Source organism: Spodoptera frugiperda, chromosome 29 (assembly GCF_023101765.2).
Source record: "Spodoptera frugiperda isolate SF20-4 chromosome 29, AGI-APGP_CSIRO_Sfru_2.0, whole genome shotgun sequence".
Lineage (NCBI taxonomy): Eukaryota > Metazoa > Arthropoda > Insecta > Lepidoptera > Noctuidae > Spodoptera > Spodoptera frugiperda.
Window position 1 is genome coordinate 2,841,515 of NC_064240.1, and position 16,258 is coordinate 2,857,772.

Genomic DNA, 16,258 nt, shown 5'->3' on the forward strand with positions numbered 1-16,258 from the left:
TCATACCATGAAAAACCTGAAATACTTCTTACGACTGAAAAGAAGATAAATGGTTCAGATTAATCTCACTACATATCCTGAACATAAACAAATTAGATAGTAAGTATATCTACTTAAACTATCACAATTCAACCCGTTTCAAAGCCAACCTCTTTGCATGCAAAATTATAAGCACATTGCCCTTAAAACCAAAACCAATTAATCATGGTCCCTCTTTCTAAGATTCTTCCCCACATTCGACGGTCAATTTATACTGGTTTTTATAACTTGATATGTAACTATGTGTACATACAGAATATAAAGAAAAACGTAGAGAGGAGAAAACGTGAGGTTTATTGAGGTCGGCCCTCCTGTAACATTTCCTTCTCAGTTTACGTGAGGCCGGAATAGGGCTTGTTGCTAAGCTTACGTAATATTATTAGGATGGTACCTACTGTAGCATATTGCGGAGATTTTGTTATTAAACCTGTATATGTACGAGTATTATGACAATTATTATTTTTCAATTTTTTTAATATTTCACGTATGTAGAGCGGAATTGTGTCAGGTGTATGGCAAAAGACTATCACTATGACTTGAGACTGATAGCATAACTCGTAAAAAACGTGTATTGCAATGTATAGATGTTCACTTCAAAAAACTAAAAAATAAACCAATTACACTTTTTTTAAACACAATAGCTAGTATTTTTGGAAAGTGTACTGACTTACATTTAAGGGTCTCTATGTAATCTTATACCAATCTGTCTATATCTTATGTAGATTACAAGTTCTTAGAATCACATAAAATATATTTGTAGGCAAATAAGAGGACTGATTGTTATATATTTACTATCTGGGATTAAAAAGAAATTTTTCACCAAAACGTTGTGAATAATGCCAAGAAATTAAAGGTATTCCTGAAATTTCCGCCAAGAAAAAATGGGTGTTGATGCGAAGCGCCGTGACTCACTGTACGATTCCTACTGTAAATGATAATAAATAAGATCCCAAGAAACACGGAACAAAATATATTTCCTCATCTTTATTTAGTTTTTTTAACTATTCTATTTCTATGTAAGTGTGGGAGAGCCGTGCTTCGGCACAAATGAGCCGGCTCGACAGGAGTGATACCACGGCCTCACAAAAAACCAACGTGAAACAACGCTTGCATTGCATTTCCTCGTGTGAATAAAAAGGCCTAATTGCCCAAACTCTCAATCTCCCATTGTATTTGTAATGGGGAGTACGTAATTGGGGATTGCCCCAACTCTCCAACAATCCTCAAATTCCTCACCCTCAGGTGAAGCCCCTGTTCGTTTACCAACTATTCGCATAACTGCAACCATTTTTCTTTAACTAAATAATTTAATTATTATTGCACTTTAAATCAGAACTTTTTTTATGATATAAGCACCGGCTTATGTCAGTACCATGTACCATGAAGTAATCCGTAAGCTTGTATCGGTATACAAGCTGACGGATTACTTCATGGTAAGCAATCGTCGCCGCACATGAACACCCCAAATACCAGACTTCGGTCAAGCCGGTCCTTTGGCTAGCACGGCAGGGCCCTCCCACACTTAAACTTATTCTGATTCTATCCAAAGCCTAGACTCCGACTGTGCATTTACAAAGCCTAATGTAAAATAACCGCTGCTGTCACTACCTGTCTGCTTTATTAATGGGCGATTAAATCAGTTTACATGGATATCTATTATATAACTTCCGTATTCGCAAGCCCAGCACATAGAAATATACATAACCAGTTTGATCTGATCTATCATAGTACTAAAAGTTACTCTAAAGCGGGGTTAAGTTGTAGTGGTGATCTTAGTCCTAGTTACTAATGTTATAAATGCGAAAGTTTGTTAGGATGTATAGATGTAATGTAGATTTGTTACTATTTCACTAAAAACTACTAAATGGATTTGGATGAAATTTGGTACCTACTAGATAGATTATGGTCTGAAGTAACACGCGGGATGATTTTTATCAAGGAAAGGCGGACGACGCCGCTATCAGAAGCTAGTGTGATCTAAATATAACACAGTTACATGTTGAGAGAAGCTGCATTGTGACTGAACAATGCTTAAGTCCTCGACTTCGGGAGTGCTCCTTGTGAGCGGTTGTCAAGCCGTACTTCAAGATAAACCCTGCTTCACCGTGTCTCTTCCAGGAGTTGCAGAAAGGATAATCTTCAATGTTTAACTTTCGTTATCTAGCAATAAAACTCACTATGTGGTGTGGCAGACTTCTATCATTTGTAAAGGTACAAAAGAAATGTTGTGTTCTAACTGTTAGTTCACTATTTAGGTTATACCAAGCTTACTTCAAACGATTTAATCATAGGCTCATTTCAAAACATCGAATTGTATTTTCTAGTAAAAAAATATACAAATAAATAGTTAAAAGAGAAAGTAACATTTATAAACAACATTAATTTACAGTATACTTACTTTTACATGCTTGATATCTAGGCTGTTTGGCCTCCCACGTATAGTCTGTGCAATACTACGCCCATGCAAAAAGCTCGGTTTCCAAATACGAGTGTAATTATTGAATCATTTTAAATCAACGGTTCGAATTCGGAACTCGGAACGCGATATTCTGATTTTAATTTATAATTAAGTTAACTATAATGTACCTCCTTACTTTTTTTATTCCCAATTCAATTTTTTGAGAGAAATGTCAACTTTATCAGGCCTATCTCATGTTAAATCCAGGAACACACTTAGGTCAATCCAAATGATTAGGTAAAACATTTTTTTAACGTTGATAAGTCTGCGTTTGCCCAACATCCCACTTACTACCAGGACGGCGAAGCGAAGATGTGGCCGAAGATGACCGACATAGAAGGTATTTCTCAGGAAAAATAGAAGCCGGCAGATTAATCCATTCCCTGACTGCACGGTTTAGGAACGTGGATTCGAACCATTAGACCATAACGACAATTTTCTCAACAAACTGATAGATGCATAAACTACAAAGTCCTCACTAATATTAGCCACTACGGAAATCAGTATAATGTTTTTTCTGGCGATTTTTTCTTGGCAAAAGATCGAGTCAATGACACCTTCAGTTAATTTACTGAGACCATCTCTGTAGACGACGATTCTAATAGCTCATTTATATCACCTCATTTGATTTATTTTACTTGGAACTTTTCTGTTCACAAAGGTCTTTGCCTCAATTCAATCTTGCCAAATTACCTGGTTACCTTATTTTAGGCACTTCTTACTTATTTGATTTTGATATAGATACTTAGAAATAAATAAATTTTCATATGTCTAGCTAAAATTATACGTAGGTTTTGTCTAGTAAAAACTAAACGTTAATTGTAACGAATATAGAATTAGTGGTTTTATAATTTGGAATGGAAAAGGGACATCAATAATAATGTTGAATACAGTTAATGATCTCGATACTTTTATTAAATTCAGTCCAAAAGTTCTTCACAGCTACGTATGTAAGTGATACTTATAGATACTTAAATGAGCAGCAATAAAACAATCATGAAAGGGAATTCCTTCCAGCTGAAAACATTTCGATCGGAATACTACGAACGTAGCACGTTTGATGTGAATGTGATCACATCAAAATCCACTTTCGTATATCGCGCATGGAATCGGAACTCAATATGTGTCCATTGCCGTCGGCGGCGCTCACCAAACATTCGTCGGATTCACAGATAGATAGAGTTATCCGTAGGTACGACGGTGTCGACCGCACCCCAGCCCGGCCGTCCGGAAAATTGCTTGACGCTCTAAAACATCCCCATATTTTTTATCCCATTCCGGGAAAGCGACAAATTCGTTAACTCCATCCCGTCATTTTCTGGAAACATCGCCATGTTGCTGACAGCCCTGTCTCCTGTAACGGCAACATGAAGCTTTTTATTATAAAAAATACTTTCCTCGACTTTTTGGGATATCTCTTTTGTTAAAACGTTTTTCTTTTTATCTTGACTTGACGGCCGACGCCAACGGCTGTTTGATATAAACAGATTAGAATTTATGGCGAAGATGGAGGTAAATAAAAATATTTTGTTTATTGCTAGATGCTTTCAGAATCCCCAGTTGGTATTTAGATCATCTTATTTTCTTTCTGGGTCAAAAGTTTAATTTAAACAGGTGTTAGGTAACCTACATATTCTCATTAATCGGTTAACAGTCAATAGACCTGATTTGTCGATTTAAATCGCATCTGTTTTACTATTGTAATAGCCATGTTTTGGCTATAATCGTCAATTACGAAGTAAACAGAATTCCGACACAAAAAATTCACATTGAAACCAGATTAACAATAAAATGTATGTGCATTACGCATTTCTTTTGTTTCTAACATAAATCTTAACGCCTACGTTAGAATTTATTGTTTTTCGGTAAACTAAATTTTATGTGTAACGTTAATCGTTTATCCCAGTGCTATGATCTCATGTAATTTGCAATGAAAACATCGATTTAAGAATCTCGATTAGTTCAGACCTCGTTTTGAAACAGTTATGTTTCGAATCGAGTTGGTATCGATTCGTTTGATTGAAATTCGCAAGTTATTGGATGATGTTGACTACGGGCACCAATAATTTGTAAACTGAATATCGAAATGGAACGTGTACGTACACAAGCACCGATCTATTGTTACGATACATTGTTTCACTAACTGAAAGCGATCCGCGTAAAAATTCATTTGATACCTTCATTCAATATGGCTGATTTTTTCTATTCAGTTTTCTGCCATCCGCCAATGTTCGTTTTTTTTAACGACACGGCAAATGAAAATTATATTTACACAACATTTTTTGTTATTAATTATGATTTTAATACGCACATATTATTATTAAACAAGACACGTATAGGTAAGTAGATTCACACACAAGAACACATTATCGTAACATATAACAAACATTCCTAATTAGATATGGATCGGGTTCGGGTATGTATGTACATATATTATTGTATAATGAGTACATAGTTTACATATACAGAGAATATCAACTGACTGATGGTATATTTTTACATACCTATTATAAAGTACTACAATCAAGAAAGCGATAAAAGATTCATAGATATTAATATGTACTTTACATAAGTCTGAGCCAATAACAATATCTGCTAAAATATAAAAGCAATGGAACATCATTCCTTATTTTCATTTACAAGGTTCTTTTCACGTCATCTGTAAACTGATATTCTTATATAATAATGATTTAGGAGTCCAAAATAAAATTAAAGATTTAATAAAATACAAACTGCTGGCGCTGCAGCGCTGTAGATCCGATAGCAATCAGCGCTTTAAGCACAATTTATCATTTTCTATCTCTGTTTAGAATCTCTCAAGTTAGCTCAAGGAAATGGCTTTCTCTGTTTTCATTAGGCTTGAGCTATTAAATATATCCTGTGGTTAATAGAAGCTATTGGCTGTTTCCTAATACAACTCTATTTTATTACTGATAAAGTCAAAGTCAAAGTCAAAGTCAAAGCATTTATTTCAATTAATCCTAAATTAGGCACTTTTGAAACGTCAAATTGAATTGTCCGTCAGTCTGTCTGTCAGTGAAGCTAGGCGCTCGTTCCAAAGTGTTGCTTCGAATGGAGAAGAACGAGCAAGAAACTCCATCGTTACTCTTTTCAAAAAATGTTTTTTACAATATCTCTGATACATTATTTGATCATTTACCTATTGTATATATATGTAGGAACAATGTAACGACAATACGACGTCAAAACTATGGGACAATAAAACCAATTTGTAAAGAATATAAATTAAAAAAGCGGGTTGTTTCAAACATAGTGCCCACATATGTACACTTACAATTTTGAAATAATGCTTCTATACAAATAAAAAATAATCTTTAATTTAATTTTTCAAATAAAAAATAAATAAATAACTGCTTGATGCCACAGGATCCCTAGACTACATTGGAATAAATTAGTACTTTAATTTAACGTGTAACTAGTGATCCTATTAGAGCATTGTCTAGTGTGAGTGAGTGTCCAGTGGAGCCGGACCAACATGCTGCCACACATTTTTATCTTCAATATAATCTGACAGTTTATAATATGCCTGTTTACACAGTTCACGCTTTATACAAGATTTAAATTTTTTCTCGTTCAGATTCAGTATGGTGGTTGGTAGTTTATTGTAACACTTAACACAAAATCCCATGAAGGATTTCTGCACTTTGGACAATCGGAATTGCGGTATAGCTAACTTATTTTTACCTCTCGTATTAAAATTGTGTCTGTCGCTTCTTTTTTCAAACAATTGTTGATTTTTTCTCACGTACATAATATTTTCGTAAATGAATTGAGAAGGCACTGTAAGAATGTTTATAGTTTTAAATAGTTCTCTCAAAGATTCGCGACGGGGCAAGTTATATATTGCTCGAATAGCTCGCTTTTGCAAAATAAAAATTGATTCTACATCCGCAGCTCGCCCCCACAGCAAAATGCCGTAAGACATTATGCTGTGAAAATAACTAAAATAAACAAGCCTTGCCGTACCTACGTCCGTTAGCTGCCTAATCTGTCTAACTGCATAAGCAGCTGAGCTTAGTCTCCCCGAAAGTGCTTTTATATGGGGCCCCCATTGTAATCTGTCATCTAATGTGATACCCAAAAATACCGTCTCCTTAACAAATTCTAACTTTTGTCCGTTCAAAGCAACATAACATTCGTTATTTTGTACGTTTGGCAAGCAAAATTTAATACATTTGGTTTTTTTCTCATTAAGCGCCAAGTTATTAATAGTAAACCACTCATAGACTCGAAGAATGGAGCTGTTCACGTCGTCAAAATTATTCGTACGTCGACCTATTTTAAAAATCAGTGATGTATCATCTGCAAACAGAACCATTTTTGGTTCATTTTCGAATATGAGTGGCAAATCGTTTATGTACACTAAAAAGAGGAAAGGACCCAATATTGAACCTTGAGGAACGCCCATTTTTATCTCAGACCCTTGTGAATTAACACCGTTAATATGAACTTTTAGCTGCCTATCTCCTAGATATGATTTCAATAGACGGAGCGCAGTGTTTCTAATCCCGTAATGATTTAATTTCAGCAAAAGTGTCTCGTGGTCAACGCAATCAAATGCTTTTGAGAGGTCACAAAAAACACCTATGGCATCCTGTGCTTCCTCCCAGGCACCAAATATTTCTTTCATTAAAGTAACACCGGCGTCAGTTGTACAACGACCTTTAGTGAAACCATACTGCTGATGGTGGAAGATGGAGTTTTTATTAAAATGATGAAGCATCTGAGACAGTATCAACTTTTCAAACACTTTGCTAAGGACCGGCAAAATAGATACAGGCCTATAATTATTAGGTTCTGTGGTTTCGCCGCTTTTAAATAGTGGGATAACCTTGCTATATTTCATAAGGTCAGGAAATACACCGTCATCTATACTTTTATTAAAAATCATAGCCAGACAGGGCGCTATAGTTTGAATAATTGTTTTGCAGACTTTCACTGATAGTCCCCAAAGATCTTCAGTTGATTTTATTTTAATTTCTTTAAAGACCTTTACGATCTCTAGAGGATTCGTATATTGAAAACTAAAGTCATGTTGACATGATTTTACATTTTTTTAAGCAAACTAGCTGAGAGTGTAGCTGAAGAATTTAAATCTCTAGTTATTTTAATAGGAATATTAGTAAAAAAATTTTCAAACTCCTGTGCTACATCACATTTTGAAGAAATTTGTCCAATTTCAGATCTTAATTTAATTTCTGAATTATGTTGTTTTTTCCTACCAGTCTCGTTTTGTATAATTTTCCAAGTTGTCTTTATTTTGTCATCAGCTGATTTTATTTTATTGCTGATATAAAGACGTTTTGCGGCTTTGCACACTAATCTAAAAGTCTTTGAGTACGATGTTACATATTGTTGAAAATGGGGGTCGTTATTATATGGTTTCATGCCATAAAGATCAAAAAGTTTATTTCTACTCTTTCGAATACCTACAGTAGCCCAATCGCTAAATACAAATTTGGTATGAATATCTTTATTTTTGAGTGGCAAAATATTGTTAAATTCCTTGTTTAATAATTCAAAGAAATCGTTGTACAACTTATTCACATTACTAATATCAAATGTTTTTATACTTAATTTACTAGCTAAAGAATTGTTTAATTTCTCCAAATTTCTAAGTGTAGTTTGTCTAAATCTTATTTGAGTTTTTAGCAAAGGTAAATAAGAGCTATACGCAACCATCAGTCCACAGTGGTCGGATGGCAAGCTATTTATAATATGTTTTTCTTTGTAATCACAATTACAAAAAACATTATCAATGCAGGTGGCAGTCGAGGATGTTATTCTAGTTGGTTCTAAAAAACATTTTTTAAATTAAATGATCCAAACAAATTTAACAATTCCATACTGCTTGTACTATTTTCTAATAAATTGATATTGAAATCGCCACAAACAATTATTGACTTGTGACTAGTAGAAACCTTTCTTAAAACATCCTCCATGACAGAATCAAATAAAGGAAGATTCTGATAATTAGGTGGTCTATAAACACAAACTACAACATGTCTATCCAGCTCAACACAGGACAACTCAATGGTGTGTTCAACTGACAGTGCTACAATGTCTTTCCTTTCTTTAGATTTAATACTATTTTTAACTAATATTAGGGACCCACCATGTAATATTTGTTTTCTACTGAAATTACTAATTACATTGTAGTTTTCTAGATTTAAAGATGTTAGTTGGTCCTCCTTTAACCAATGCTCTGATAGACAAATTAAATCAAACTTGGTTTTTCTAAAAACAGCAACTAATTCTAAGATTTTTGAGGAACAGCCTTGAATGTTAATATAAAATAATTTAAGGTTGTGCTGCTCCTGTGTATAATTATTTTGAAATAGTTTTATACTGCCAGAATTTACCTTATCATTCATATGATTTATAAAGGTACCTTCTGTTGTCTTATAATCTAGTTTAAACCTAGTGTCTCTGTGCTGTTAGACACTCTAGACAGCACAGATTTGTCACTACAACTACTATCTGTTATATTACTTATAACAGTGTTAATATTATTTGCTTATCTAATAAATAATATTAATTTATCTTTCCTTTATAGTTTTCTACCATTTAATTATTTTATTTCCTAGGTATATTTATTTTATCATATTTTCTGATTTACTATCTGATTTTCTGTTCTCTGTAATATATACAATGTGATAGGGGTGAGACTTCTAACCCGTTAAGGCTGAGTATACATTTATTTTTGTATACATTTATTTATTTCTTTTTTGTATTTCGATACTCAAACAAAACAAAAATGGATGACATCTTCGCCCTTTATCTCAATAAAAGAACGCAAATTCAATAAATCGCAATAAATCACTAATCGAGACTTTTAAACAATAATCATCAGCCATCATTTTTCGTCATATCAATTATACAATATAGCAATTGATATAGAACTCAATTCAAAATCTATTTATTGCATTAATTTCACATGAGACAATGTCACATACAACCCAATATATGCTTACAGCAGTTGAGACAAGTGCTACAATCACTTGTGTGGAACATGTGTTATGGATCTGTCAGAGTGCAATAGATATTTGTTATCACAAAGGAGCATATGGCATGCACTTGTCACCAAGCCACGTGGGTCTTAAGACCTTTCTTTAAACACAAACACACGATACTACTGCATGCCAAATGTCCTTGTTTGTGTATTTTTTTATGAAACACGCCTGTAAACGAGCAGACGTATCACCTGATGGTAAGCAATCGCCGCCGCCCATGGACACTTGAAACACCAGACGCGTTACCAGTGCGTTGCCGGCTTTTTGGGGATTGGGAATTTTAGGGTTGTTGTTCGGAAATCGGGGATTAGGAAAAATGGGAAGGGTGGAATTGGGCCTCCGGTCGGTTTTCTGTGAGGCCGTGGTACCTATCACTCCGGTCGAGCCGGCCCATTCGTGCCGAAGCATGGCTCTCCCACACTTAAATAATAGTAATATTTTGTACCTTTAATTTTATTTTATTACTTGGTTTCACTAATAAGATGAAACGCCCCAAATCCCATGTTAAATATTCGTAACTAAAGTGATATACGAGTGTGGGAATATTAAATTTTCGTAGAAGTAGGTTTACAGTCTCACGTCCAAACCAGAAATATTCAAATCAAAACTGAAAAAGTTATAGGACGTTTATTAGCATAAATTCTCGTTTCATTTCTAGGTTAGCATACTAGGAGTTCATGACCTCATAGGACTGTGTTAAACACTGAGTTAATTAACTGAAAGCACATCAAGCATACCAAATTGCAAACCTTGCTGATTGAATTATGAACTGTATTACAAAACGAGTGAGTTGCAAATCTATTGGATAAATAGGATAGCTATAAGTGCTGGCAGTTGTCAAGTAGAACATTATTGAGAGTTCATTGCATTGGATTCAAAGTAGACTACTAAATATGTCAGTGGTTTATGAAAGCATGTCAGATTCATTATTCTAATTGGTTCCTTAAATTAAAATCTAATTGTAATTACAGTGGGTACCTATCGATGATACATTCGGTCTGATTCAGTGTGTAATTAGTCGTTTTGTACTTTACTGCTTTTGAAGTTAGACTACTCTGTGTAGGTAGTCGTAGGACCCGGTGACTCTTATTGGTGCTAATGGTGATCATTGAGCTCTCTACCTAGTATTTTCTCCTATAGGCTAGGGGCTTTTAGAGGTGAATTGTTAAACCATTTTAACAAATAATCAGAAAAACCAGACACCTAATTAAAAAGTCGTTTCGTTTCATACATATACATACACACTTTCGCTGAAGGGATTATTTTGGGTAGAGGTCGCCCCAAAACACTGTTACACAAGTAAATCTAGTTAATAAAAGTCGCAATGCCGCAGATAAAGTAGTTTCGGAAAAGGCCACGAGACCTTTAGACATCCCTAATCCAATTGTAATACTGACTGACAGATGCTGGGTTTACAAAATAAAATACTTTTGTTCCTTCGAAGACTTACGCAAAGAAAATTTATTTAATGCAGTTTATACAGCATCCAATTTTCGATAATTATAACATGAGGAGCCTAGGCTCCTGCTTACAATTTGAGCATCAACCACGGTAATTCTAGACTTGTGCCATACTTGGAGCTGCAGACAACTCACCAGAATCACCGTAGGTCCAACTTGAACCAGGAGTTGGAATGGGATGATGGGAGGATTCTTAGACTCTCCTCTTCATTCTCATATCATCTCTCAAAACACGATTGGTGCCAATATTAAAATTTTTGGTGAATATTCGTAAATAAAAATAAAATTAAACTGAACCATGTTATCCTAATTCTACTCACAAGAATGTATACTTAGTATGTCCAAACATGATGATAACATAAATTTAAGAATAGCTGGAATATGGTAGTAATCAGAATGTTTAGAATGTCTTCAATCACTGTCCGTGATGTCACAACTGTCTTTCGGTACATGACCAAGGTTTGTAAACTGTCTCGCTCATGTTTTGAATTTCACCTCCATAATAACTCAGATTGAGACAAACGTAGGTACGTTATTACTTGGAAACAAGAACAATGAATAACGTCCAATATTCTGTTCAAATGCTATCCTGGATACTTTATCCATACTGCCTTAGGAAAAATTTAATAGTGAAAAGGAAAGCTTGACTATGTGTGTAAATTTAAACCATATAAATACAACCTGACCGTTTCGGATTGACACCTTAATAAATATAAAAACGTCTTAAAATTATATCTCGATAATTACTTTACTAAGTAGTAACAATCGATTGAAATACAAACTTGACGGACAAAACATTATGATTTATTGTTTTAGGTTTACATAACTACTATAGATGTTATATGTTAATGTTGTATCAGCTGAACAGCTGCATCGGTTCAACTGAGCAGTAAACAACGCGGCACTGGCAGACAAGCCGCTCGGAACCGGTCCACTGACTCCAAAATACCAATAGATCAACTTTCCTTTTTATTCAAGTCTACATCTACTACAAGAACCAACGTATACATTATAATAATTTTATTTTTATTTTGTTCACAGGTAAATATTCCATCTTTCCGCACCACCACGTCACGTTTGGTAACTAGAACATCAAACTTCAAAACAAATCGTAATTTATATAGAAATTGGTTTCTGGTTATGCGTTTTACCTCTAAAAATGTATCAGTTGCTGGAAATCAAGAGACGTAGCTTGTATGCTAGATCTGTATCCACCGCGTCAGCTTTCAGCCGCAGCAAAATCAATGAGGGCGGCGGCTGGCTCTGTCACATTATTAAATCATGAAACAACAGCGACACTGACCGCATTTCGGTTCGCAGCCTGCAGCATCCAACACGGGGAAATGCACCTACTTTCTTTCCACTGCAACTAGCGGGCTTTAGCTACAATCGCCAGTCCGGGCCCGGTCAAAAGAACACATGATTTTACTTAAATACTTTTCATCGTCTCTATCGTCATGGACTTAGAGCTCATATCGGCTCGGCCAGTTTCTATTTAAGTCCTATACACACTGCGCACAATCCCGTTTATTTTTCCGTAGCGAGATGGGTGTACTCGCGGAGCTCGATTAGTCGTCCGTAAGCCACGGCGCGGTCGGGCCGCGTCCGCGGGTGCTCCGTGTACTAAACTGTCGATATTAGTGTGAGATCTGTTTTTTGGAACATGTGCTGTGTTTGATAAAAGAAGATGACCGGTGAAATTTGCTGCAACCAAAAATGGTATGCGTTGATTTGTGCGCGTAGCTGAAAGGAGAGATGCACTTGCGTGCTCTACTCTCACTCGAACGGACAAGCACCGGCATGAAGGGCCAACCGGTTTGGTGAGATCTCCTCCCGATCCACACTCTTGTAGAATAGAAAGCCCTTAGCTTAGACCATTATGTACTTGTCCATCGTTCGCAGTTCGAGCCTTGCTTTACGTTTATTTTTGCTTATCTTTGGAATTTAAGTAAGAAGCATCATGTGTATGTGGATCACGTCGCTGTAGACATTGTTTATATATATGAGTTATTTCGCACTTTTCTAATGGAACGTCCGATATATTTATTCTAGTAGAGCATCATTGTTTGCAGCATTACATAATTGGAGAGACACGTTGATGTCAATTTTGAGAATAGTGGGTCCATACAATGTGCGCTTAGCACTAACAATTGATAAGATTATGCAATTACAAAGCTAGCCGCCACAATTATCAGAAGATGCTTTTATCAAATTAGTTTTACGAGTGTATCTATTAATATTCTTGTCATATTTTACCTTTATTTTGACACCATTAGTTTTTACGAGTGCGATCGACACTGTTGATAGAATATGTATAATCGAATTACACGGTCACTCTCTTTGATTAGTTTCAAATTATGCTTCGATGTGGCATTCTGTTATTTTGCAACGTCCATTAAGGATAATTAATGGTTAGGCTTCCACACCCCGGCTTGTTGCTTACAAATTACTGAAAGATGCGAAAGTAGGTGCAGCTTGTTATGAATAACTTTATAATTTGTAACACAAACATTGAAAGCGTCGTGTTTACAAATTATTCTAATGTTGCTTATTATGTTTGGTTACTCCATTATAAATAGTTTTAGTGTTTTTATCAAACAATGTTGCTTCGTAACAAGATAGTAACGTATTGTTTGTTGGACTTAGAAATGGACTGTGTAGATAACTTCTTTCACAAACATGTCTACCATATCGTAACGAAGCTATGTTTATGTTTAATTTACCGCACAATTTATCAAAGAAATTCTTTCTAAGACTTTGTCCATGAAAAGAAGATAAGAAAATGAATAAGAAATTAATTTAGAAACATCAAATAGAAGAAATACAATACAACTTTCTGTTTAAATTCCAATACAATATCGATGAATGGAACGAAAATCGACGATCGCGATTCAACATTCATAAAATGGATTCTCTCAAAGTAATTCAATTATTTGTGTTCAGAGATCACAATAATTTCTAACTTGATATAACAATTGATATTTCCTTCCTCGTCTTGTGAAAGTAGGTACTTGTTAGTTTTCAAGATTTTCCTGTTTGTTTATTATTAGAGATCTAATTAAATATAGTATTTAATTTGAATTATTATTCAAGTAGCCACAAAGTCAGGTTATTGTCCATCTTCGCGTGCAAGCACTCTTTCAAACAGTCCAACTTTCTCATTTGACATATTACCAAAACACGTGTTACGTACGCAGCCGGTAAAACCAAAATAATGTACTGTAATTATTTGCACGAGTTACTTTTCTCCAAAGGAAAATAGATACGTAATACAATTCTCGTCAATTTTATCCTACGGTTAACCCAAACCAAGAGAGAAAACACGTTGATTCAACTTAAACCTTTTATTACTTTCCACTACGCACTACCAACCAATATTGTCCTCTTAGTATTACGCTATCTTATTTATTAAAACCCAGTAGAGTGAGCTAATATCATAACGTTTGGGAATCCCTTTATTCGTTTCAAAGTCATACAGCTCACTTTTATTATGTTATAAAATTATTTCACTGTAAAACACAGGCTTTACTCTAAAACCGTTATCGCACATATAACGCTATAAAACAAAATAAATGTACGTTATAATAACTTTAAATAATGCCATAAAAAATCACCACAACATTGGTGAACAAGCGTTGGTCCCAATAAAAGTCCTTGAGAAACCCCAAACTGATAGCACAAATATGTGAATTGATGAATCAACACGTACTTTAGTGGTACCGTTATAATAAGCTTCTCAAACTAGACATGAAGATCAAACACAGCCTTATTAGCACGTGCCGTCTTCAGGTATCGTGGATGTTGTGGTCACGGCAAGGTGTACTGCACACAGCGTCACGTGACATTGACGGTTATCACGTTGCCTTTACAAGTCACAACGAATTGAAGTAATAACGCACAATATTCTGTTATTGCTCCGTTTCGATACGCCGACTGTTATGCAAATCCAAAGAAAGTAAAATGGCATCGGAATATATTCTGTTTATCTTCAGTGTCTTTCCTTAAAGGATGTTGGTTTTGTTTAATATTCACAACGTGCGCTTTTGGTGTTTTGTTGCTGTCGACGACGACAAAAGGCAGGAAAGTCCCCTCGACTTATTCATACATAAATAAATCAAATGGATTGATGTTCAAAGAACTAAATTCGCGAAATGTTTGCGCATAATATCAAAGTGTCTTATCGATTTTATGTTCCAGTAATAATATAATACTCTGATCTTTGCATATAATCATTTTATTCTGAGATATGGAAACTGCTAAATACTAATTTAAATCTGAATTTCTTTCTCAATAGAAAGCATAAAATTCCTGATAAAAATAGAAGTCAACTAAATGGCATATTGATATAAAGAATGAATGACGTCACTCTCTCTCGTAGCAGCGTTGCACACGACCAGAGTTACTCGTATCAAATATAAAGCAGTAACCATAGCATAGCTATCAACTTTTCACACAATAAATCCGTCGGACACTCCCAAGTCCGTTTGTACTAGACTTGTGTTGTTGCCAACTTCTCTTACTTTCGTTTACGTCGACAAAGTTGTACTAAAAATTTTTCAGCTACACCGCATACGATAGTAAAATTGTCTGGCATATATGATTTGGTTGTTCCTACAAATGCACTTTCTGTTCGGTGCTATGATTTATAGGCTGGTTAGACCAGCGTACTCAAACATCAGTATCGCACTTTCATATCTCACCTCAACGGGAGTTCCAAACTAGTTTTGTTATGAAACATAGCAATGTTCCAATCATAGGAAGTCAGTAAGTTTGTTGCTGTGCCGATTTCAATATTTCTTTCAACTTGTATCTTCCAAAGAGATAAAAACATTAATATTTCCTTCGATACCAATAATGCTAAAAGCATTTCGAGATTTTGTAATCCCAATATTGTAAAAATCCCTTTTTTCTTCTTTGTTCGACCAACATTCTGATCTACAGATACTTGGTAATATAAAAGTATAAGGGAAAGGTCTTTTAGATAGGAATGGAAGGGCTTCCGATTTAATTTTACCTTTTTTAATCCCTCCGTATTGTACTAGTAACAAAGTCCCATGTTATCCGATCCCTTATCGGCATTCCTTTACAATTTGAATAGCATCCACAAGATACATGACCATGAACCGTGTGTTAACCTATGCGTCATAAAGGACGCCATAAAACAAGAACAAAATAGAAATATGGAGGGATCCCAAATTGGATGGCCGCGGCCACAAACAAAAACATTTTTTGTTGACTGGATACGAATGTACCCTATTAATTTATGT

The 16,258-nt window shown here is 35.0% G+C and overlaps 1 protein-coding gene across 6 annotated transcripts in view; it reads left to right on the forward strand.

The window, feature by feature from the left end:
• The window catches only part of LOC118268147 (uncharacterized), a 96,052-nt gene that overhangs the window by 43,130 nt on the left and 36,664 nt on the right, over window positions 1-16,258 (forward strand). For 2 of the 6 annotated variants that reach the window (XM_035582459.2, XM_050706426.1), the window contains exon 1: window positions 12,547-12,811. The exons of 2 other annotated variants lie outside the window; for them this stretch is intronic. In XM_035582459.2, the coding sequence (XP_035438352.1) occupies window positions 12,747-12,811 (65 nt within the window). In that variant the 5' untranslated portion in view covers window positions 12,547-12,746. Of the gene's footprint in view, window positions 1-12,538; window positions 12,812-16,258 lie in introns of those variants that run through there. 2 more of the 6 variants (XM_050706428.1, XM_035582461.2) reach the window with 2 other exon arrangements.